We start from the raw sequence: 24,089 nt of genomic DNA, 5'->3' as shown, positions 1-24,089 counted from the left end.
AAAGGGGCTTTACTCTTTAAAAATGTAGAAAACTGCAATCAAATTTGAAGTAATTTTGTCACCCAGCCTCAGTAGGATGTGGTTTTAGTCTGGGGTGAACACCTCCTCTGGGTTTTGAGCCCCCCCAACATTTCTACTGTGTGGAGCAGCAGCAGAGCAGGTCTGGGCAGTGAGGAGCTGTGTGGCACCTCATGTCAGGTGACCTGGTAGCCTCTCTACTGTCATTTTGCCCAGCTGACACAGCCCCAGCCCAGCAGCTGCACCTGTATTGATAAAGAGCCTCCAAGGGATCAATTCTGCTGTAGCTATCAATATATTTCTTTGCATATCAAAGAAGTTATGGGAAATAGCTTTAAAAGTTCTTACAATCCAAGCTGTTTGTTTCATTTCCATCAGTTTAAATGCATGGATTTCAAATAAATCAAGCTCACTTGCTATCAGTCTGCTTTAAATCAGATGTTAGTAGTAATTGGCATTTAGGAACTCCTCTTCTACTCAAATTGATGAGAAGCACCCTTTGATTTTTCTTCCTGTTATTTATTCTAAATTGTTCATTTTAATTTTATTCCCATACCTTTCCTGGAACCTTTTAAACTTCATACTCTCTGCTTTTAATATTTCTCATTACACTATTTTATATGGTTGATTTCATATTCAAAATAAAATCAGATTTTTTTTTATTACTACTTTTAAATTAAACACTATAATGATATTCTCTTGCCTGGAAACCATTCCATCTAACATTTACTGGAAGTCAGAGGCAAATCTCAGGCATTTCCTTTTCAAATATAAGAACATATTGGTTCCCCTGTAAAAATCTCAGTGGAAAAAGTAAATCTGAAAATAGTAACATGTTGTCACTTTAATGCAGCACTGGGGGCTAAGTGCCTCAAAGTTTTATATACTTCAGATAGTCAGTTTATTTTGACATAGAACAGAAGGAGATTATTGTATTGCAAATTAAGATTATTGGAGCAAAATGTCAGCACTAGGTTCTATCCTTTGATGTGATTTAAGCTACTACAAGTTAATTGGGTTTTTTATTTTTTTCTAAGGTAGATTTTTAAAAATGCAGTTGAGTATTTGCCTGGGCAACTCCAAGGTAGATTCTTCTCACTGTTCCTACTGCACCAGAGCCTTAGATGAGTATTCTGTGATTCCATAGATAAGAATATTTTCCTATATGACTCATGTAGAGAAGACTGAAAAGAGGAGAATCCAGAAAAAATAGAGATTTGGATTCTGAACTAGTTGTGACTGAACAAAGCCAGCTTCTCCTCCTGTGTATGTGTAGAACCTCATTCACACTGATTTTATTCAGCTTCTTAACCTGGCAAAAATCAAACTGGATTTGGCTCCTGATATAAATGCAAGAGTATTCACCCCATAAATGCACTGCAGTTTAATCTACCATTGCTACCAGGGTGTTGAGAGCTCCCATGGTAAAAACAGCAGGCAGGTGTATTAACAGTGGTTTATTTACAAAAAAATACTAAAAAGTGCAACTTGAGACAATGGTAGAATTTCTGAAAAGTGTTCCCTTTAGGGATCTGGGAAGGGTGGCACTTTTATAGTGCAAATAAGTCGTCACTATCTGCGTTGAACAGTCAGAAACAACTGGTGCATTTTAGCATGAGGATGATTGTCATTTGGAGTTACAGAGTACTCCACATACAAACATTTTGCCTGCAGATGTTTTCATAAACACCCATACTGGTTAATGTCTTAGCAAAGCAACAACACACTAGATACCCTGCATGTTTATTCAACAGGTTTGGCAATACTACTGCTTTATGTTACAAATGTGCTCTAATCCAACATAACCTCTCAGTTTGTCAAGCACATGCTCTTCTTACTATTTTCATATTCATAGGAAACCACAATAGCATTCTAATTACATATTTTCTGGAATTTTATAGCCAAAGCAAGAAATGCATCCAGAACTTCAGATGTTTCAAATTCAGTTTGGTTCATGAGGGATATAATCATGTATCTGGCAACCTGCAAACATGGCAAGGCTGCCTTTCAGCTGTGTGTTTTCCTTCTGTAACTGCAATGTGCAATTGCATTTGGCAATAACCATGAACCCTGCAAAATATTAAACCATATAAAGACCATGGTGTGTTTAATTTCTAAAAGCAAAGCTGCTCTTCACTATGTGCTCCTTTCTTTATGGGTCATTCACCCGCAGAAAGAAAAAAAGTATTTCCCATCTTTGGATGCAAGCAGATAAACAACTTGAGTGATTAATCAAAATTTAAAAAACAAAATGAAATCAACAAAAAAATTCCAAAGAAACAAACCAAAACACAAACTCAAACAAAAACAGAATGAAAAAACCTACCAAACCCAGTAAGCCACAACTTAAATTATGCTTTATTAAATCTAGGTTAAAAATGTCCCACTTCAGTTGCAGGAACAGTTCAATCCAGGAGATGCTACCCTGGAAAGGACAATTATTTCACATCCTAAATTAGCATTAAAATGGGATTGACCTACAAGGAGTGTGATCAGGGCTCAGCTAAAAATACCAACATAGAAAGTGTTGTGGGTTATATCCTTCTCCTGTCATGGCTGAGGAGGAAATTCCCTCTCAGCTCACTTGGGTCAGTAATTTACCCTTTGAGCTTTGCATTCCAGTTAACCATACCATCGGAATTCTTCCTCCTTCAGCCTCAGCCACTCTCAATCGCTCTTCTTCCTGAATTTTTGCTCATCTGCTTGCAATTTGGGCCCTCTTTCCCAGGGACCCATTCCATGTATTTTAGTTTTATTTCTAAATTATGTTATCTGCACTTGTGCACTGCTGGATCACAGGAGGGAAGGGAGAAGTGGGAAGTGTGTGCTCGGAGTCAGGAGCAGTGCTAGGAGCACGTGTCTGCAGGGTGGCAGTCACAGAGCACACACTCCACTGTCACCTGCAGGTGACACAGCCCTAGAGGCAGGATGTAAACCCCTGCTGCCTGGAATAACAACATTGGTGTTTCACAGTCCTCACCTGCAACACAGATTCAGAACAGAAAACATCTATTGATTTATACCACACAAAGAGGGGATTCATTCTTCCCACGTGACCCTTTTATCTATGGAAAATGCCATTATAAAACACAGATTGCATCCTGAAGTGACTGCTGCAAGCTTGAACTCTGTATTGCTGTAAAAAGAAAGCCTGATTATTCCCCAAATGAGTATGTTACAGAAATCTCTTTTAATTCTGTCTTTCATAGGGTTTCTGGAGGAGAACTCTTTGAACGGATCATTGATGAAGACTTTGAACTGACAGAGAGAGAGTGCATTAAATACATGAAGCAGATTTCAGAAGGAGTTCAATACATTCATAAGCAGGGTATTGTCCACTTGGATCTGAAGCCAGAAAATATTATGTGTGTCAACAAGACTGGTACCAGCATCAAACTCATTGACTTTGGTCTCGCAAGGAGATTAGGTAATAAATCTCTGCCTGTTTCAGTATCACAAGGGAAAGAAAGGGCAGGACAAGCAGTAATTCATGCTACCTATTATATAGAGAGTAAATACATGTTTCCCATAAATATTTCTGGGTTTAGGAAAAAATAGAAAAGGGAAAAGAAGACATTCAAGAATGAGAGTAGGGCACCTCAGCTTTAAGAGGAGTTTGCAGTGGGATGTACAGAATGTATCTGTTTCCACAGCAGGATATCCCTGTAGATTCCACCTAAAGTACACAGTAATACTAATATTAAAAAATATTTACATTTGGTACGATAAAGCACTAACTCTCTAACTAAATATTCACGCATACTACAAATCCTTGAAACTTTTTTAACAGCAGAAATCAAGGCGATGCTCTAGAAGCTTTTCAGATAATTACAGTAATTTTACATTTTCCTGTCAGTTTATAATTTCTTATCTTAAACAGCAGGATATTGTCATACATGTTAAACATAAGAGGAATTTTATAAAGAGCTGTGTAATAGCAGTACTTAAAAATAATGCAACAAGGGGAAATTCCATTTGACAAGCCCTTCCTCTTCCTACGCTGCTTTTTAGCTGCTTTCCATCATTCGTTTTGCTCTAAGCTTCCAACATGATCTGCAACTTGAAAGCCGAAGACCTTCAGAGGTTCTTGTCTTCATATTGTTCTAAAAAGCATCCCTTCAGTTGTATTTTCACTGTTAAACAATACCAACATCCCACACTGATCTTTTTTCATCTTGTATTTTCTCAAAAGAAATAAAAATCATTGCAGGAATTAGAAGGAAGAAAAATAGTTTATGAACCTGTTACACTGGGAGAGCTGAGATTTGTGGCTGTCCTGACATTAATTGATTGGGACAACTCATATGAATTCCTACTCTCTATGTAATGGGGTCCACAGCTGGATTCTTGCTTGAAATCTTTTGCCTTCCCTCATTGAAAAAGTATTAATTTTAAAATGTTTAGTACTTATTTAAAAGTAAATAATGATTTTTGAGAGTACAAGTGAAATACTACCACCTACCTTTTATTACCTGCCTAAATGCAGCTTATCCTACTTCTTTTAACACTTAAGTAACAGACTACTGCATTCCCAAGAACAGAATTTTACTAAAACAAACTAGAAATGATTTGTTGAATGAATAAGGGAAAAGAAGTCTGCTTTGAAGAATTTTAGATTATGTTCTGCTCCAAAAGTGTATTAAATGAATCTTGGTCAAGATCACTGCCATTTCTGTTCCCTCACCAATATAGAGCCAGTAGTGCTCTGGGAACATGAACTGATTTAGTTCTTGTTCAGGAAACAGATGAACTGTTAACTAAGTTCCAGTGCTGGTATTTTTGTGTGAGAGGTGTGGGAAAGATTTCATCCCATGATGTTCCAGCTGTCAGACTGAAAACTGTACATTTACTGCTGCACTGAGTGGATTTCATCAACAAGAGATATAAAGTAAACATGGAATGGCCTTTTTATAGAAACTTCTTCAGCTACCTTTTTAACTTCAGACCACAGTGGAACCCACATTTAGCAAACAGAAGATCCTGTTTTCAGCAGCCTGTTCACATCCACCAGCTTTCCCACTTTTCTGGTAAACCTGTGGCATCACAGTGTAGCCATGGCTGACAGCAGCTTGTGAGCTGCTTCAGTCATGCCATAGGTAGGAAATCTCTAAACTCCAGATAATTTCTCTCAATGTAGAAGGATGACAGGTGTGGGCACTAATGCTGATTCTGATTTTACAGTACTGTACATTCATTAGGCTTAATATGCTGCTAATTCTTGCCAGGGTCCATTGTAGGTATTTGCTATTCATCACCCTGCCATTCTGGGTAACTCCATCGTGGGTGGCATTCCCTAGGAAGAGAAAGGTCCTTTCCATTCAATGCCTAGCAAGCATAAGCCCTGTTTTAATTGCAAAAAACAATTGTAATATTTCAGTTCCAAGAGCAGAAAGCAACTTTTACTGTTTCATTTACTTACAAAAAATAGCTAAAAACACTTCACTAATGCCTGCTTCTTGCCAGTTGTCTTATGTAGTGCACTGAGGGCACATTCCTCCCCCTTGTGTTCCTTCAAGCTTTGTGACTTTGAAATTGGCTGTCAAATTCACTGTGACATTGGTAGATGTGGGATTGGAGCCCTCATCCTACAGACCTGACCCTGACTGAGCAGAAACTGCTCAGCCAGGGGATTGCTGAAGGGAGCAGTGGCTGATTCTGCACTTCAACTTCTGAGATTTAACTTTTTGTAGCTAATGCAAACTAGTGCCTCTAAATATTCAGTGTTGTGATCAGCTTTAAAGATATTAGGATCAGCTCCTTCTGCAGTCATCTCCTGCAGCTAATTAGTTCCCTTGCACTGTCAAGAAATACCAAAGCTGCAGTGGGATATTTTCCTGACCTTTTTTGGTGTGCTGAGGAACACATGTAGAAAATTGTTTAAGATAAACTTCTTAAGGAGAAAGAGAATGGGTTTTGAGTACTGTAAAGATATATTTTTTAATCAGTTGATTATATACAGTGTCAGCAACAGTTTCCAGCTAGCTTGTCAGCTTCCTATCTGAACTAAGGGATATCCAAACACAGATCTTACTTGTGTACTAAGCTTGTAAACAACTGGGTAAAGACTTGACATATTACTGCATAGAAAGGGTCTTACTCCTTTCCTTTCTTTTTTCTTTTATACACAGAAAATGTTGTGTCAGTTGTTTCACACTGTATGCTTGCACTCAAATGCCATGTTTTCAAAAAAAACCCCACATTTCTCTGACCTGTGGGCAGCACATTTTATACACCAGTCTTGTGCATACACAGTTGCTCGTGGTAGTTTATACAGTGCACAGAAAAGCCTCCAAACTTGGATGTGAAAATCTGAGCCTGAGATTTAGATTATCATGATGAAGCTTTTAGAAAAATAGATTCATTGTGATAAATTTCAGTAATTTCTTTTAAGGACAGTTTGAAAAAAAATTAAATGTTGACTTTAAAATGAAGGCAGATGAGAAAATGGGATCTTAGGCTTCCTGTTGGCACTTCAAAAGGGAAGGTGATCTCTCAGTCCTCATTGCCACTGTGGAGAACACATTGCCCTTCTTTCAGGCTAAGTTATTTTAGATGCCATGTTAGAAAAAGTACACTTTGGAGTAAGAAAACTCTGGTTATGTGACTGTAGGGATATTGTGGAATATTTTTTGAATGTGCTTTTTAAAGGATAGTCAGAGAGCAGGAGGGTCTTGATGTTGGTGAATTTACATGGAAGGATCTGGGTAATTTCTTGCAGCTGCCCCCAGGCATCCTTCTCTCTGTTTCTGTCTCTAAAAATGGTGGGAGCAGGGAAAATGTGTGAAAATGAAGTTTCTGCAAATAATTTACTATAACCATACCTGACCAAAGCAAAAAAGGGTGTCCCATTTAAAATGGGAACCTGACACAACTGCAAGTGAATTGTTGTGGTTGTGCTCAAAAATTGCCTCAAGCATGGTGTTCAATCATTAGGTAAGTTATTAACCCCATAGATGTTTCAGATTCCATTTGGTAAGCTGGGGATTTGGGTACCTCAAAAGAGCACTAGCTCAGGTGTTTGATTGCATTTCATGAAATGCTTAAGAGCTTTCAATGGAGCTAAGTTTGAGAGTGGAGTCTGAAAAAGGATCAGTATTTATGTTGCAAAACTTGGTAAATTAAGTTCTGGTAAATAAAAATATTCTGTTCAGATTCAGTGTTGTGGACAGGTTGCTTCTTTTGTAGACTCCTCAAAACTTTGACTTGCTGTTGTTTGAGGATTTTCTAGCTTTTTTGATTGCAGAGCTGCAAATCCCTGTACTCCTGGTAGCCTTAACAGGAGCAGGACTGGAATGTGTTACATCTGTTTGCCTTCCCATCCATATCTGTTTTGTTTAGATGCTAATCTCTTTGGGAGAGCAATGGTTCCTCACTAGGGCATTCTACTGTGCCTGATCTGGCTGCTGCTCTTGCACAAAAGATAAACCTAATGCAATGAATCTCACTGAAGGCATACACTGATGGTTCAGGCAGACGTGCAGACATGAGTTTCTCAATCTAAATCCAAGCCTGTTTCAAGTCAGACACAACTTATATTCTGATATTATTATATTTTTACAATACAATTGTATTACTGGAATGTGGGGGGGGGGTTTTTTCCCCCAGTCCCAAAACTATTCCTTAGTTTTCTTTTTTCCTGACCTTGCTTATTCTTTTCTTCTTCCCATCAGATTTAGAACAAGCACTGATAAAAATGAGCCCACTGAGATTTGCCTAAGAATTTTTAGCTTATTGACTCTGTGTTTCACACTATGCTAGAGAGTAGACACATCACTCACTTGCACACTGGCAGCATAATCTGGCAGCACTTGGTTATGAACAGGTTTTTTCTCTTACCTCCATCACTGTATTTTCCAGCAGGGCAATGCTGGTGGGTCAACACAAGAAGAATGTCAAGCCAGTTCACATCTCATGACCTCATTCTTTCAGTTCATATTGGAAGCAGTAGCTTCACTGTAGATCATGTTAAAAGCATCCACAGAGTGTTTGAGCAGAGCAGATCTAGAATACCTGTGCTACAGGCCAGCTGAACAGGAGTTTGCAGCAGCTGGTGACTGACAGCTAGTGATTTTGCTTCCCCTTGACCACAGGTGTGCTTGTAGGCAGCCTGGTTTTGACAGCATGCCCAAGTCCAGTTTTACCTGGGAGGTAATGATCTGACTGGTGCTCATCATCTGCCCCTTCTTTTGTTTCACTGCTGGCTTCACTTCAAATTTAAAAGGCATGCAACCCACTATTGATTTTCTTTCCTGTTTACACTAGAAAAAAATGTGTTGGATTGAAATAGTTATTTCCTACTGTTACAATTTTATCATGACTGGTTCTTTTTACTACAACATGCAGAGCCCCAAGCTTTGATAAATGTTCAATAATCTGTGAAAACTGTAGTTTCTTTCTGACAATGGAGTCCTGCAGTTCTCTTGTGCAACTGCTAAAGGGATGGAGGCTCAAGCACTTTTTTACTTCAGGATACACAGATCTGAATTAAGTATTGATGTCTCTCCTTTTTCGTAGATTTGGTCTTGTGGAAGCTCCTTGCAATAGGAACCTTCTTATATGCCTTATACAATGCTGTGTGTGCTTGAGGATGCTTAATAAATAATTCTTTATTGCTAGACATGTATCAGCTAAGAAAATAGCAATTCAGGCATCATTTATTTCTTATGATACGGATCTTTAATGAAATCACAAATATTAGGGCAAATCTGGTTTTCCTGTTACTGGGCAATAGGTGTTTTTTAAAAATCTCCATGCAGCAGTTAATGGTTTTCTATTTCGTTCTTCACAGAAAATGCAGGCTCTCTGAAAGTTCTCTTTGGGACACCTGAGTTTGTGGCTCCAGAAGTTATAAACTATGAACCTATTGGATATGAAACAGATATGTGGAGTATAGGAGTTATCTGCTACATTTTGTGAGTACTTTGCTATTTTTCCTATTCTTAAATTCACAAATCCCGACAGTTGCTGAACATACAAAATTTTCATGAACTTCTGAAGTTTTCAGACCTTTTTTGTTCTAATTAGCAGCTCCAGCACGTTTAATAGAACTTTGCTGTTCTCTGAAGGGTGCGATTGGTAAACTGCAGAACAGGCAGTTCTGGAAATTCAACTATTTGGTGTTGTATCTCTTACATCATAAACCAGCAACGCTTCATCTCATTTAAAAAGACAATGTGACTTTTATTCTTAATTTTGAACTATTTTTCCTTTCCAGATGTTAAGAGAAATATTTGAGCATGCACTCAATAATTTCTGTTATTTTATTCCATGAGAGAACTTTTGCAAAATTTTGGGGTCTCGTGGGATACACTGAAGAGCACCAGCATTGCCATATCTTTTCACAGTGAATTTCAATTTATTACCAAGCACAAGCCACTGTATAAATACATTTTATAAGCAACATGGATTAAGCTCATGGAAACACTTTAGTATATGGTTGGCCGCAGCTCTTGGTTACATATTTGAGTATTAGATTTGATTTTTATATATTATTTGATAAAGCATGTTTATAAACATCAGTGAATCTAGAGAAATGTATATGGAAATAGTATCTCCATGCCTAGACCAGCAAGTGGTTTTCTTCCAGCAGTGATTTTACACATTCAATGTGTAAAATAAACAAGTGAAAAGAGAAGCTTTGTTTGGAGCATGGTTCCTTCTCCCTTGTTCCAGCTTCAGTAGTAAGTCAGTGGCAGATCTGCTTTGCTCTGGTTCTTTTAAAAGACTCCCCTCAATACCTTTCTTCCTTTATTAAAGAGCGGCTATCCTGCTCCTTGACCTGGCAACGCACAGTTGTTTGCCTCGCTTTTACTCAGTTGTTCCCTACTCCTGCTTTTCTCATGAGCCTGCACTTGTTCATGCTCTTCTCATTCCCAAACCAAGCAACACAATTTCCTTACTTGGCCTATGCAAAAGCGACCACATCAACTCCCTCTTGCTCCCAGCAAAGCCTCGGAATATTTTTGTTATCTTCAATTTCAGATGCGAAGTGTACTCCACGCTTCAAGGTCGCTTCGCTCTGGCAGTTTATTTACAGGACTTCTATTTTCCATTCAGTCCCAAGCACTTCTTTCTAGATCTGGAAAGCTGCTTTGGGCGGTTCCGTAGCCGCAGTCAGGCAGCCCACCCAGGCAGCAGCGCGGTGACAGACGCCCGTGCCCCGGGACGGCAGCGGCACCGGGACTCGCTCGGTGCCGGCACCGGGACTCGCTCGGTGCTGCAGCGCCGCCTGCAGCCCGCCCGGCCCCGCCCGCATTTCGAGGAGCTGCTGGTCCTTCGGGGCCGCTCGCTGTTATTTATCAACGCCCCTGGCGGGTTTCCGTGTGCTCCCGGTGTGAGCAGCGAGGCACACGTCGGGGCTGGCACCGAGCGTTCGGGGAATGCAGCCAGGGCTGCCGCTGCAGGGCGGCAATGCTGGGGAGCAGCGGCATCGGCTGAGACAAAGCGAAGGGACCAGTGGGGAAAAGGTGACCTGTCCTGCCAAAGACCTGTCTGCTTCTTCCCAGTTTCTCTGTGCCAAGCAGGGTATTTGGATGCTGCACCGTTCAGCTGATGAGGTTCGGTGGTGTTATACCTATTCACCTGATTGGATATGCCCTGAAAAATACGTTATGAAATCACTTGTTTGCTAAGGTATTTTTAAGATCATTTAACCTGTTATGAGGGAAAATCTACATTACCCAAACTCAACGAAAAATATTTCTTTTGATGCATTGCTATTGCCACCGTAATGATTAGCAGTGATAATCAGCTTTTGTCTTTCTTGCCATAAGAATAAAGTAATAGAAGTTAGGGAAGACCCATGAGTCATCACTTGGACTTTACCTCTCCACCCCAGACTATTCCCAATCTCTTTCCTTTCTTACAGCCCAGCTGTTTTCACAGACTGACAACTATGAGCCATTATCCAAAATGACCTATCACATCATCATTACAGAATATAAATGCAAGTCAACGAGAACTGCATCTCTCTTTAGTTGCAGCTCTGCTTTCCCGTTTTGATTTTAAGCTCAGAGCTACCAAATCTCATGCCTGAAGTGCAAGACACACTCACTTGGTGTCTGTCTCACACACCATCACTGTGCCCATCACCTGGGCATGTGCATCCCCTCTCCCCTGCCATGGGAGTGGGGCCATGCAGGCAGAGGAGAGCACTGGATGTAAGGGCAGCTCTGCTAGAGGCAGCTGATGGGCCAGAGCTGCTGTGCCCACCCTCTGTCCCAAGGGAAACAGCAGGGAGCACAGACAGCATCACTTGACAAAACACCTGCCTGGAAAGTGACTGTGTTTCCATGATGTGCTGCACAACAATGAATACAAACTGGCTTTAGCAGAGAGCTGCTAAAGTGATCTCTGTAAGTGAAGGGTCTTCCCTGCAGAGGAATAAATGGTTGGGTTGTAACCTTAAGTAGGAAGCAGGGTGACAGCACTCCTCCAAAACCCCTCCCCAGCCCTCTGCTATGCAGATGTAAGTACAGATATTGCACTCCCTGCTGGGATACTGCATCTGTCTTCCTTATGGCAAGACTGATTTAATTCCATCCTACAGTTCATAGGTTCCCTTTCCACATTTCTAAACTACATATTAAATCCTTTTTATCTTCCTGGATAACTTATTCAGTCCTGTCTCTTCATCTGTCTTTGTTCTTCCTTAAATTTCCGTTTGTATTCTCTACCTCATGTTTTTTATCTTCCACTTTTATCTTGTACTCTGTCCTGTTCTGCATCACAGTGCTGTTCCACATACTTAAGTTGATCTATTGCCTTTGAAATAACAGGCCACAAATATTATAGCTTGTGTATATCATCTCCATTTATGTCTATTTCAATGTTTCTTTCTGCATTTACAATAATCTGTGTCTAATGAAGGTTAAACCTCCTGAATTCTTTCCAGCTCTTTCTGTTACATTTTTTCTTCTGGGCATTGCTGAATATACATGTTTTTTTCTATTTCTAGTTTTTTTCTGATGATCAATTGGGATAGTCATTGTTCTGAATATTTAGTAATCTGAAACAATTTCTAGTTTTTGTTTCAAACCAATTTTCAGTCTAAGGTTTCAGCACTGCATGGGTGTACATTGAATGTGGGGGTTGCCCTTTTCCTTCTGGCACCAAAGGATCCAAGTAGTTTCAGGGAGGAATTGTCTGTGGCTGATTCAAACCCCTGCTTGTGTTCCAATGAGTCTCCTTGCTTTATCAGTGCCAGGCTGTGTTTATCTTTTCAGCATAGTGGATTTCTGTCAATTAATATTTTTTAATATACTTTATCTTAGGCTGTGTTTTAATATCACATTTGATCTTGCTGCATACTCTTTCCCTTCAGCACCTTCCTAACAGCACACACCCTGATTCCTCAAACATTCTCTTTCCCTTTTATCCATTGTGTCGTCCATCACTGCTCTTCCCCCTCCCTTGTTTGACAATTTGGGTTGGTTGAAAGATTTTTCAGCATCGTTCATCTTTTGCTGGCTTGGAACCTGGATAAAGCAAGGCTGACACTCGGCTCTATGTCATGTTAAAAATTTATACTTCTTTATATTAAAGATGGGAGGGCACTCCTTGTTCTTTCCTTAAAGTAAGTTAGGGTGTGCTGGCTTGGAACCTGGATAAAGCAAGGCTTGCACTCAGCTCTATGTCATGTTAAAAATTTACACCTCTTTATATTAAAGATGGGAGAGCACTCCTTGTTCTTTCCTTAAACCAAGTTAGGAAGGCTTTAATGTCAGACTGTACCACTCAAAAGAAAATGTTTTATTTTGTTCAGTGGCACTGGCAAACTGTGGTTCCTCATTAATCCACTGGGCATGTGAAACAAGGAGGAGAACAGCAATAACACCCTGGCTTCAGCAATGAGCTGTCCTCCTTTACATGGGCTCAGTGGTCTGCTTCTTCCAGGGAGGACCAGTGTGGGCTAAGTGTCCCATGGATCGGTCCCTGACAAAGTATCCTCAGCCTATTTATTTGCTGTAGTTCACTTGGAAAAGAATTAATTTTCTACATGATCTCCAGGGTGCAGGTGTCATCCTCACATGCTTATTTGACATGCCCTGCACAGGTTTATCAGAAGTGGAGCAGTCCCAGGCAGTTGGTGCTGTGAGCACTGCTTGCAGAGGAATGCTCACAGTCTGACCCTTTAGACAAGCAGCAAAGCCATCTTCCCTGGATTAGTGGGAGTCTTAATGCAAAGATTTCCAGTTGAAATGCTGTGGTGTTTGTTACATAGGCAATGAAATCTGCATACATTGGACCCTTTTCATCATAACATTTCTAAGTCTGCACTCAGAGCTTTGTTAGAACAGACCAATAAATGTTAAGGAACTCCTAGAGGATAAAATATATTTCTTCTTTATTTAGAAGTGGAAACTGTGAAAGACTTTCTAAACAAATGGTTCTTAACATGCCAGGAAGATGCCTGGTAAAGTAACTGGAAAAATGTTTTCAGTAAACAGCCTGCTGCTTGTCTAAGAGTAACTTTGCAGTGTAAGCTCAGAGTTAATTTTCTGGAGCAGTAGCTCATCTTTATCACTTCAGCATTCCAAAAAGAAATTGTTTCCATTATCTGTCAAAAGAGTTGCTGGACCATTATTACTTTAAATGGCTATTGAGAAATGAACAGCCAAGACTTCGGTCAGTGAAATCTGTGCTAGAGATAAAAATTGCTGGCTATAATCTACACTAGTTGCTGGATTTTGTTTTCTGACTAGACAAGGATCTAGTTCTCATTAGAAGTATTTCCACAACAAGCAACTGATTCACAGTGTAAAACTGTAGTAGAGAGAAAAAATTATTTTAGCTTTGTACATCTGCAACAGCACATTCAGAAATACAAAAATAGGTTCATTGAAATATGAAAATAGGTTCATTGAAATGTTTGAATGGGCACCGTTACACTGGTGTTCAGAAATGACAAAGTGAGTGGAGGCTTAACTGAGATCCACCTGGTAATTTAACAAATGCAAGGGATAGAGTAATCCTACCATAGCATTTAAAATTTTATCAGATAATTCTGTTGTACAATTCTAAAATATTTTTTAAAAATACACAAAAACAAAAAAAAAAACAACCAAAGAATTTTTTTCCTTCTCACATCTTCTCATCCTTTAATTTATCCTCACCCTTCTAAAGCTGTGTGGGACATGCAGCACAAGTGCTGCCTCTTACAGCCCCACAGAGCAGTGGTGTTTCCACATGAAGCAATGCCCCTGTACCTAAAGCAGGTTTTTTAGTATGCATATGATCTCTCACTACTGCAGCTTTAACCTCTGGAAATAGGCCAAAATCTTGTCCAATGTGGTGCAAGAGCTGCAAAGCACTATTTGTGGTAATACCATGCAGAGGTCACCTCTGGAATACTTTGATCAAGTATTGAAGGGAAATGCAATTTTTATTGCTCTGGCTGCCCAAGCGTGGGCACGGAGCTTAACTGGATGAAGAGAAAATGTACATCCCCTCTTTTGACAGTGAGCTAAAGGAATACTTCACAGACCTGTCACTGTATGAGCTGCTGGCTTGGCTGAGACTGTTGTTCTTACCACAAGGTAAGACCGAGACAAACCAGCAGTCAGTGTGTGGAACTCCAAATCAGAACTGCAGTCTGCACAAGATTTTTTCACTTGCTAAAACATGATGGAGAACACTGACATTGTCGTAACTGAGCAGATGTTCAGATGCTGGAGAGGACGTGGATTTAAGGCCCTGCAGGAATGCTCTGTGACTCCAGGACAGAGATTCCCGTGCCTCCTGGCCGTGAGGGCTGCACGGGGTGCGGGCAGAGCAGAGCCCGCGCTGCCCGCGGCTGTGGCAGCTCTGCAGTGCTCTCCTGCCAGGCACAAACCTTCTCTCCTCCTGTAAAGCAAGCATCAAACACAGGGAAGAGTCGTGTAAAAAGGCTTTGTGGGGGCATTTCTGGTATGTTCATCTTTCAGCTTTTGGTAACTTGTCCAGTTATATCTTCATAAATGGGTTTATGCCACCTTACCCATTTTCAAAGTCAGGATTCACTGCTGCATTCGAGTGCACCACATATAATGGAAAGTAAGACAGCAAATACATTCTGTTCTGATTTACCTTGTTCTGCCTGAGAATAAACAAACCTTTTATCTTCAGCTCATGTATTATTACTAAGAAGCTTCTGAAGTACACACATAAGATTCTAGAGTCTGCTGTACTGCACACAACTTCCAGAAATGGTAAAAGATTTAGTGTCTGCTCTGTGTGACACTTCAAAGAGTGTGCGTTTCTGCTTTGCTTATAAAATAAAATGCTTAGGAACAAATCAGATTTTGAATGTAATAAGAGCCTAAAAAGAAGAAAAAAACTTTGAAGGAGATCATTCTATTATTAATCTAATAGCTCACTTTATTTGATCCCAATCTTTTTTTAACCAGTCTGTTCTGTGATATTCACTGGCACCATGATATTAATATAGTATTATTTCCATGTAGTGTTTTCAAAACCCTAAGTTACAGCTATTTTTCTATATTTAAAAGAATGGAGTAGTACTAGTTAACACAATTGTGCAGAGAAATCAAATAAAGTCTGTAAAAATTCATGAAGAATAGGTTATTCTGTAAATTGCGTGCCAGGAGGACCTGGAAAAGTGAATAACTTGTAGTTCTAGGGAATAAGCAACCTTTCACCTCTAAGTTTTTACTGAAAGTGTGATATATACAGCCATCAAAAATATCCAGATGCACAGTGTAATAAAGGATAATGCTTGACTGGAGAAAGAGACTGCAGAAATGACACCATGATGTTCTGTAATTGCCTTTCACTGGCAATTTATCAGTTATATTGTATAAAAAGCCTTGGAAGCTCAACTTAGGTTATAGGAGAGCATTATTTCCATTTCACACATCATCGTGACTGATGGAGAACATAAAGACCAAATTACTTGTGCATGCATCTGCATAACTCCACAGCCTGCAGTGATGCAGCATTGCTTTATCTGTCTGTATAAATCAGGGTGGGTTTGTTTACAAAATAGCCTTGTGGATTTCATTATTTCATAATGCATCTTTCCTCTTGAGGTCTCTCTGCAGGAGTAAATGAAATAAAATGTACAAAAACCCCCTTGGTTTGACAGTAAAGGCAGCAAAATCACCCTGAAACTAGATAATCTCCAGAAGTCCCTTCCAACCCTAACAATTTTGTGATTGTGAGGAAATGTCAGGGGAGAGAAAAAGATATTCCACCAAATTTGGTGTGAAAAATCCAGTATTAGTTATGCAGAACTAGACAAGTCGTTTAACAAACTACTTTGCTCCAATTTCACCTAATTCTAATTCTCCTCAAACATGTCTTGAGAAAAGAGAAGGAAACTAGAAAAACATGCCTTTCAGTTTTGCTGGCAAAATTCTAGTTTCCTTCCCATAAGACTGTCTGTAGTTAGTTTTGAGTCCTTTTAAATTTAACTTAGTTTTTAAAGCAAGCTTTTCTTTGTAAAGAAGTGCAGAGCACAGGAGATGTCACACATGATTTAAACTCGCTCCTCCGGTAATTTGCAAATTGATGTGGTTTGTTCCGTGTCTGTGTCTGCTCCGTCCCCAGGGTCAGCGGACTCTCTCCTTTCATGGGAGACAACGACAATGAAACCCTTGCCAATGTCACCTCAGCAACGTGGGACTTCGATGATGAGGCTTTCGATGAAATCTCCGACGATGCCAAGGACTTTATCAGCAATCTACTGAAGAAAGACATGAAGTAAAGGCTGGATTTACTTGCTGCACTTTGTGTGTTTGCATTGAGCCGGAGTTGCCATTCGTGTTTCCCCGCTGTGCATCTCCCCAGGGCCGCAGCACCTCTGGCCATACTTTATAAGGAGCTGTGCGTGCCCGTGTGCAGCTCTGGATTTCACTCGCAGGGTGCAGGGGCTGAAGGGAGCTTTGGAGCTCTTTGTGCTCTTCCCTTCCCTCGGGCGAGGTGGACCCGGGGCTTTTTTGTGGCCACTCTGATCCCCTCTCTTTCGTGACAAACATTCCTGCGTGACACGTCCTGTCTTGTCTGAATAGGTTGCAGTTCTGCCTTGTGTTGCTTTTAAGTGTGGTACCTCTGAGTAGGCGGCTTCCCTATAAATGTAGTAATTGGGCAAGAAAAAAAAAATCAGAGTTGGAAGCCCTGTTTGTAAAAGTGCCTGAACGAGCCAATGAAAGAAAACGTACTTCTTCCAATGAGTTTGCAAGTGGATGGATGGAGAACAGAGGGTTATTTACATGGGCACTCTGAGCAAAGTGAAGAATAGGTGGCGAGAGATTTGGACATTTCTGTTCTGTGAGATGTTCAGGAGGCTATTAAGTGGTGGGATGGGGGCATCTCTATAAGAGAAGGAAAGGAGATCTGGGACAGGGTTCTGGCAGCATGAAGCAGCTGAATCACTGCCATTGTGGCTCTGCTGTATGTGTTCCATACTTAAACGGTTTTTCCTGCTTTGTTTTATAATGTTTTATTAACACTTAAAAATGCACAGTTTTCTCTCAAAAAGATCTACAGAAATTGTGAAAGTGAGTTTAAGAAGTTAGAATGGCTGGGAAAGCAAAACCATGTGATCTTTGTTGCTAAATTTAGGAAACAGAAAAATCAGCTCCCAGCAAAAAGAGCACAAAAAAATGTTACAGCAGGTAGGTTCCTCTTTTTTTATTGGCAACACTGACTGGTCTTTTTATACAAAAACAGGAGTCGCTTAAATTGTACTCAATGTCTTCAGCATCCCTGGCTGCAAAAAGACACCAAAAACATGGAAGCCAAAAAACTTTCCAAAGATAGGATGAAGAAATATATGGCCAGAAGAAAATGGCAGGTAATGAAGAGGACGTGGAATTGGGCTGGATATCCTAACAAGCCTCATTATTTTTAATGTTTATGATTCTGGGGAACACATCACATCAGGGGGTTTCTGCTGCTGGTGGAAGCTGCAGCGTGGCCAGGGTGGGAATGCAGGACAGCAGGTCTGGTTCCTGCAGCTGGGCAGTAGGAGGGTGCACAGCTGCACATGGATTACACGGGATTATCCCATTTCAGGCTACTGAAAGGCATGAGTTCAAGTATTGTTTTTTCTACTCTTCTGGGGTTCTCTCTCTCTTCCCATGCCACTGAGAGCTGGAGGATTGTGTAATTCTTAACAAACCTGAACAGTACAGGTAAAACTTGCCTGCCTGGCCTCCCTAAAGGTACCTTAATTTATGGCAGTTTAATTCTACTAAGCCAAGAGTTCGGTCTTGTTGGAACCTCCCCAGCTTCCCATGTATTCAATCAGATTGGTTTTCTGTAACATATTCAGTCTCCCTATCTTCTTTTTTCCTAATGCTGGAACTGGAGTAGCAGCTCCATCTGTGCCACGCTGATAGCTACAGGAGTTGCTGTGTGAAATCCTTTTGAGGATTTGTCCTTTTGAGTAGCCTATGAAATACTAACTTGTGTAGGTCTACCTTCTCCTCCCTCTTACATTCTATTCCTTTCTCGAAGCTCATGCAATACAAGTGTCTGTACTACTGCCCTCACAGTTTGAGCATATTTTAGTAGCCTGGTGGTTGATCCTGGGTCCTGTCAGAGGTCTGCTTCTATCATGCAGATGGTGCTCTCTCATTCATTTCCTATCAGTTTGTTATCCATGTTGGATGAAATTCAGCCCAGCCCAGCCCAGCAGGCTGTGGAGAGAGGCGTTCCCCACCAGAGTTCAGTTCCAGTTACACAGGACAGGGCTTCTCTGCTGGCCCTCCTCTCGCACAGTGCTTTTTATCCACAGCTAACAGAGACATTCATTTAGGTATGAGTTCATCAGGGGAAGTTTATATCTGCAACTAAATTTGGTAATTCAGTCCAGCCTGCTCTGTCTCTCCTAGAACAACTGAGCTATATATAAGCAGTTTGTCCACCAATTCCAGTGAGGTTTGCAGAGATCCCAGATAATTTGTCCGAAGCACGATTGTTGCAGAAAATCACATGCCTGTTGGATTGGATTGATCAGAAGCCTTTTCTGTTATGTCTTAGAAAACAGGCCATGCTGTCAGAGCAATAGGAAGACTGTCATCCATGGCAATGATTTCTGGCATGAGTGGGAGGAAGGCCTCTGGGAGCTCACCTACAAGCCCTATAAATGCTGACAAAGCAGAGAATGAAGGTAAGGATTTTTTTTCTGTCCCATATTTTCACCTGTCTCTGAATCAATCCTACTAAAACTTTTAGCAAATTGCTAGAGACCAATTGAGTTGGATATTTCTGTGCTCTCTCTCTCTCTCTTTTTATCTTCATATTTTTTAAAGAAATCTGTCAAAAATTCACTGTCCTTATATTGTCCTGCTACTCAAAACGTCACAGTATAAGCCCAGGCAGTAAACTCTTTTCTTTTTAAAGCCAAAGAATTAAGGCAGATTTGTCAGCTGCACTTTCTCTGGGTTTGGGAATGCATGTTTATACAAAGATGACAGTGATGTATGGCCTTCTCATGCAAGCAAGCAAGCAATGAAGTATTAACACTTGCTGTAACCATGGCACACACCCTGCATTAACCATGCTCCTCAGACAGAGCATTTAAGGAAATGTCTGTGTTACTCCCATAGGTCCCCAGATGAAATGTGGATTAGCAGTGTGTAACAGTCAGATGTTACAGTACAGCAGTGCAAATGTTTGACACTGATGAAAATCAAACAATTTTGACAAATCCACATAGACCGTGGGCCTGATACAAGTGGGGCTCGTTTATCCCTCTGACTAGCAAAAGTCCAGGTTTGGTTAGAAACTAATTCAAGGGAAAAATACTGAGGATTTGTAGCAGGGTGGCCTTGAACATCCATTTCTTTCTATTTATGGCCTGAATCCTTTTCCAGCTGCAAAAAATCGGCACAAAGCGATGCAGCCAACATCCTCGCTGTCCCATTAGTCTGACAGAATTAAGTGAAGTAAAAGGTGCTTTCATTACCATCTGGTAGTTAAAAACTAAAATACACCTTTTGAGAACATGCCCTGTAATATTGTTCACTACCTCTTTGCTCTCCTCCAGATGCTTTCCTTGAAGAAGTGGCTGAAGAAAGGCCCCACGTAAAGCCATATTTTACTAAAAAAATCCTTGACTTGGAAGTTGTGGAAGGAAGTGCTGCTAGATTTGACTGCAAAATTGAAGGTACTTTGAATAACCATGTCTATTTCTTTCTCTCCTTCCTTGTCAACTTTCTGCACTGGGTAATTGTTTTACTTTTTCAATTTTTACTTCTGTATTATTGTTGAGTTGGTGCCATTTTGCTTTACCAGTATCTGCAGAAATAGCACAAATGTATTGCAATAACAGAAATTATTTGGAGCTTGTTCTGTACTTGCCATAGAACAGAAGTCTCCAGGAGTCCACATGTGAATCACTAATTGAGAATAGCAAGTGAGAACTGTAATTTGATTTTTGAGGGAACAGTAAGAGCAAGATGCAAAGTAGAAGCATAAATTCCAATAGTATACTCTTAGAGAGTGCCAGCCAGACACCAAGAATTAGTAGGAGGTCAGTTGTCTGAAAGGACAGACCAGATCAGGGTCTTGAGTTACCTCAAGATAACTTTAAGCCATACATACGTTTCATTAAAGGCAAAAAAGTCCCTAACTGCATATGCGTAAGAAGTAAAGATAATATTCTTGTGCTGGTCACATAAATCACATCTAGAAAATACTGTTCTGCTGCTTGGGGGTTTCTAACTTACGAGTTCAGGAAAGAAACCTCAGACTGGAATATGCAAAGTGTAATCAGAAGACACGTAAGGAGTGTGAGCATGATAAGCCCAAGAGTCTGAAGGCCAAGAGCACTGGCACTTCTGCAATGAGATTGAACCTTGTGTATCTCAGCTGTGAATGAAAACTAGAAATTCAGAAAGAAGAGCTGTGAAAACAAAGGGTAGGTCAGTACCATCCTGCATGTGTACACGTTAATTCATAATCTTAAAATGAGGAAATCAGAAACGGCCTCATTGACTTTCTGCTTGTTCCTCTGCTCTCAATCTTTCCCTGCCTGGGTTTCCTATCTCACAGGGGAGATGTGAGGATGGATAATTATTGCTGATGGATGCTCAGCGTGGGGGGTACGTGCACAAGTACTGAATGGAATAAAACAGATGGATGTACCACAGTTGATGCTCCAAACTTTGCAGTGTATTGCTGCAATGTTCACTCTGCTTTAGGGATTCCTGCACTTTATTTCTGCTCAGTGGGGAGTTGTCCTCCCCTGGGACTTATCCTCCCCTCCCAGTCCAGAACTTGGCTGAGATCACAAACCTTCAATTTGTTACAGCAGCCAAGAGTACTGTATAAGGGATTGTTCTGCAGCAGGCATTGTACAGCCTGCTCCGAGGCTTAGCAGAGACATTGGCTTCCCAAAAGTCTCTGAAACTCCTGTTGAGATGCACAATCAAAATGCTTTTCTTAGACTTCCTCACCCTAACAAATACAGAAAAAGAGAGTGCAATGTTCAGGACAGGCTGGCTTTTAAGGAGCAGATTAAGAGGAAGAAGATTCAGAATAAGCACAGCAAAGCAACCTGAGAAAGGTATTAAATTGTAAACCCAAACCAGTTTACCCTTGAAATTCTAAATCTCGGTGTTGGGAGCTGTTGTCTCCAGAGAAGCTGCAGTGTAATGTGAGCCTCAGATGCACTGTCAGGAGTTCCCTGCTGGCTGATGGCTACAGCACACAAAAAACTGTCTGCAGGCACTGCTCAGGGACTGGAAGGAGGAATCCAGCAAGTACCGCAGTGCTCACGTGCAGTTTTTGCTGTTCGTAAAAAATAGTTTCAGGTAAATGTGAAGTAAAAAAGCCTCACATCATCTACATTTATTTTCCATAGAAGTCAATGAAATATTTGTCTATCAAGACATTGGCACGTCCCCCCACAGGAATTAGAGCACAAGGTAATTAGTGCTGAGTTAATGCTCGTTTATTGCAGTCGCTGTTCTCTCTCTGCTCTCGCAGGCTATCCCGACCCTGAGGTGATGTGGTTCAAGGATGATCAGCCTGTCAAGGAGTCCCGTCACTTCCAGATAGATTACGACGAGGAAGGGAACTGTTCTTTGACTATTTCTGAAGTGTGTGGGGACGATGATGCCAAATACACCTGCAAAGCTGTTAACAGCCTTGGGGAAGCCACGTGCACCGCAGAGCTCCTTGTGGAAACAATGGCAAAAGAAGGAGAGGGAGAAGGAGAAGAAGATGAAGAGGAGGAAGAATGAAACAAGGCTAAAATAAAATATATTTAAAGACTCTCCTTATAAGGCTCAGAAAACCAAGTTATCAAAAGCACCTTGTGTGAAATGTAGGTCTTTGGGGGGTTGTTATTTCAGCATGATCAGTTGATACCTGTTAGCTTTATGTATGGGCATTACTTCCAACCAGCTTTTTAAGTTGCTAGCATGATTGGATTAACTTTAAGCAAGCCATCAACTAAGTTGCCCACACTACTTTTAAAATCAAATGTATGGAAACTAAGTTATATTCTGAACATCTTAAAGAAAAATAGTCTATTTACTGAGCTCATTGCTCTTTGCCATCACTTTTCTCAGCCAAAACCGCAGCTAAGTTGGCTCCCCGAGATCTACTTTAAAGGAATTGTTGGCCAGACATTCAGTGAATCTCTCCAGTCCTGAGAAATAGGCTGAGCTGCATCTTCTCTAAGGGAAGGTTTGACAAAGCCAGCATTGCAATTTGTATGTTGGCATGGTTCATTTCTTGTTTCCTTTAAGCAGAGTCTTACAGACCAAACTTCAAACATTTTCACCGCCTCTGACAGTGAGCTGTTAGTGCCCTTGTATTTCTGGCAAGCATTAAACATCCAGGTGGTTTCCTGAGATACTCCTGATCTTGCTTTTAGCCAGCTGATCCCACTTTGTCATCTTTCCCTTATGGAGCCTGTCACTTCAGTGCAGTTGCAGCTGCCTACTTAAGAAACAGACTGAAAACACAAAGACTGAGAATATTTTCTGTGTTTCTGGTCAGTCTGATAAAGACTTACAATTCATATATATGCTGCTGTGAAAAAACAGGTTATTGCACAATCAGTGATTTCTCCGTGCATGTCTGTGAATGGAATCCCAGGTTAAAGTTTTACTTGCATTTATTTGGCAATTGCAAAACAGATTTCAACTGATAATAAGCTGGAAACTCCCACAGTTTTGAGTAGCCAAAAAGATAGTAGCCTGGATTACAAACTCCTCTATTCTTAGCAATTTCCAAAGAATCTTAACCTATATAGGACCTATTTCTACCTTATGAGCTTGACTGTCTCGTTTTTGTCTTGAACCTGCACCAGTAAGGCTGTTGCGTTTTTTAAAAACGCAGAAAAACAAAACAAAAAAAAAATCCAAACCCCATATTTTTCTCAGAAATGGTTAACGCACTCAGACTTAGTAACTTTGCTTTCCTTTCACAGTATTGGCACTTTTTAATTTTTTTTGTTGTTGTTCAGAGGTAATATCAGAGGCTGCAAGGTGATTATGCATAATCCAAAACCAGTGTGTCTTATATCTATGTATCATTCCAAAAGTGATTCTTTTTCTTTTCCACTTTTTGTGTGCAAAGTGCAACCATTTGCATTTCAAAGGTTACCTCTATTAAAAAAAGACATTACCTTAAATCCTCACCATTAAGTAGTCAGTGTACTTTAATACAGGTGTGTACATTACCAACCTTAGGGTGTTTGATATTACCTAGTTGTGTATGTGTTTCATATGATTTGCTCTTCTGCATTGAAAGCTCAACTAATGTGGGTGACACGACGGTTTGTAACTGCTTTACTCTTTGTTGCTAAGTTCAGATTGCCAGCATGTCTTTCTTTTCAATTGATAAAAACCTCTTGTTATACTAAACACAGTATTGCCACAACTCCTTATACAGAAAGGTTTTGAATCTGATTTAGAGCATACAGAGCTTTCCTCACTTATTTTTTTTTAATGTTTTAGGCAACGGGGTGTATTTTATACCTTAATAAAAATATGCTAATGTTCTCCCTGTTTGTTAAACCATCAGAATTGCAAAGATGAGACCGCTACGGCTGTAGTTACTCACGGTTCCTAAATAAATACTACCACAAAGCACACTCCTTGTATGCTCTA

General features: G+C 40.4%; 1 protein-coding gene across 1 annotated transcript in view; it reads left to right on the top strand.

The window, feature by feature from the left end:
* MYLK (myosin light chain kinase) overlaps window positions 1-24,073 on the top strand; it is a 138,350-nt gene extending 114,277 nt beyond the window's left edge. The window contains exons 25-31 of the mRNA XM_066553728.1: window positions 3,228-3,445; window positions 8,807-8,930; window positions 16,567-16,719; window positions 17,689-17,812; window positions 19,003-19,132; window positions 20,012-20,131; window positions 21,955-24,073. Coding sequence (XP_066409825.1) covers window positions 3,228-3,445; window positions 8,807-8,930; window positions 16,567-16,719; window positions 17,689-17,812; window positions 19,003-19,132; window positions 20,012-20,131; window positions 21,955-22,211 — 1,126 coding nt within the window. The 3' untranslated portion in view covers window positions 22,212-24,073. The remainder of the gene's footprint in view (window positions 1-3,227; window positions 3,446-8,806; window positions 8,931-16,566; window positions 16,720-17,688; window positions 17,813-19,002; window positions 19,133-20,011; window positions 20,132-21,954) is intronic.
* The last annotated feature ends 16 nt before the right edge of the window (window positions 24,074-24,089 follow it).

This window comes from Molothrus aeneus, chromosome 7 (genome assembly GCF_037042795.1).
Source record: "Molothrus aeneus isolate 106 chromosome 7, BPBGC_Maene_1.0, whole genome shotgun sequence".
Lineage (NCBI taxonomy): Eukaryota > Metazoa > Chordata > Aves > Passeriformes > Icteridae > Molothrus > Molothrus aeneus.
The sequence above is the reverse complement of the archived record's forward strand: the minus strand, read 5'-3'. Positions and strand labels throughout refer to the sequence as shown.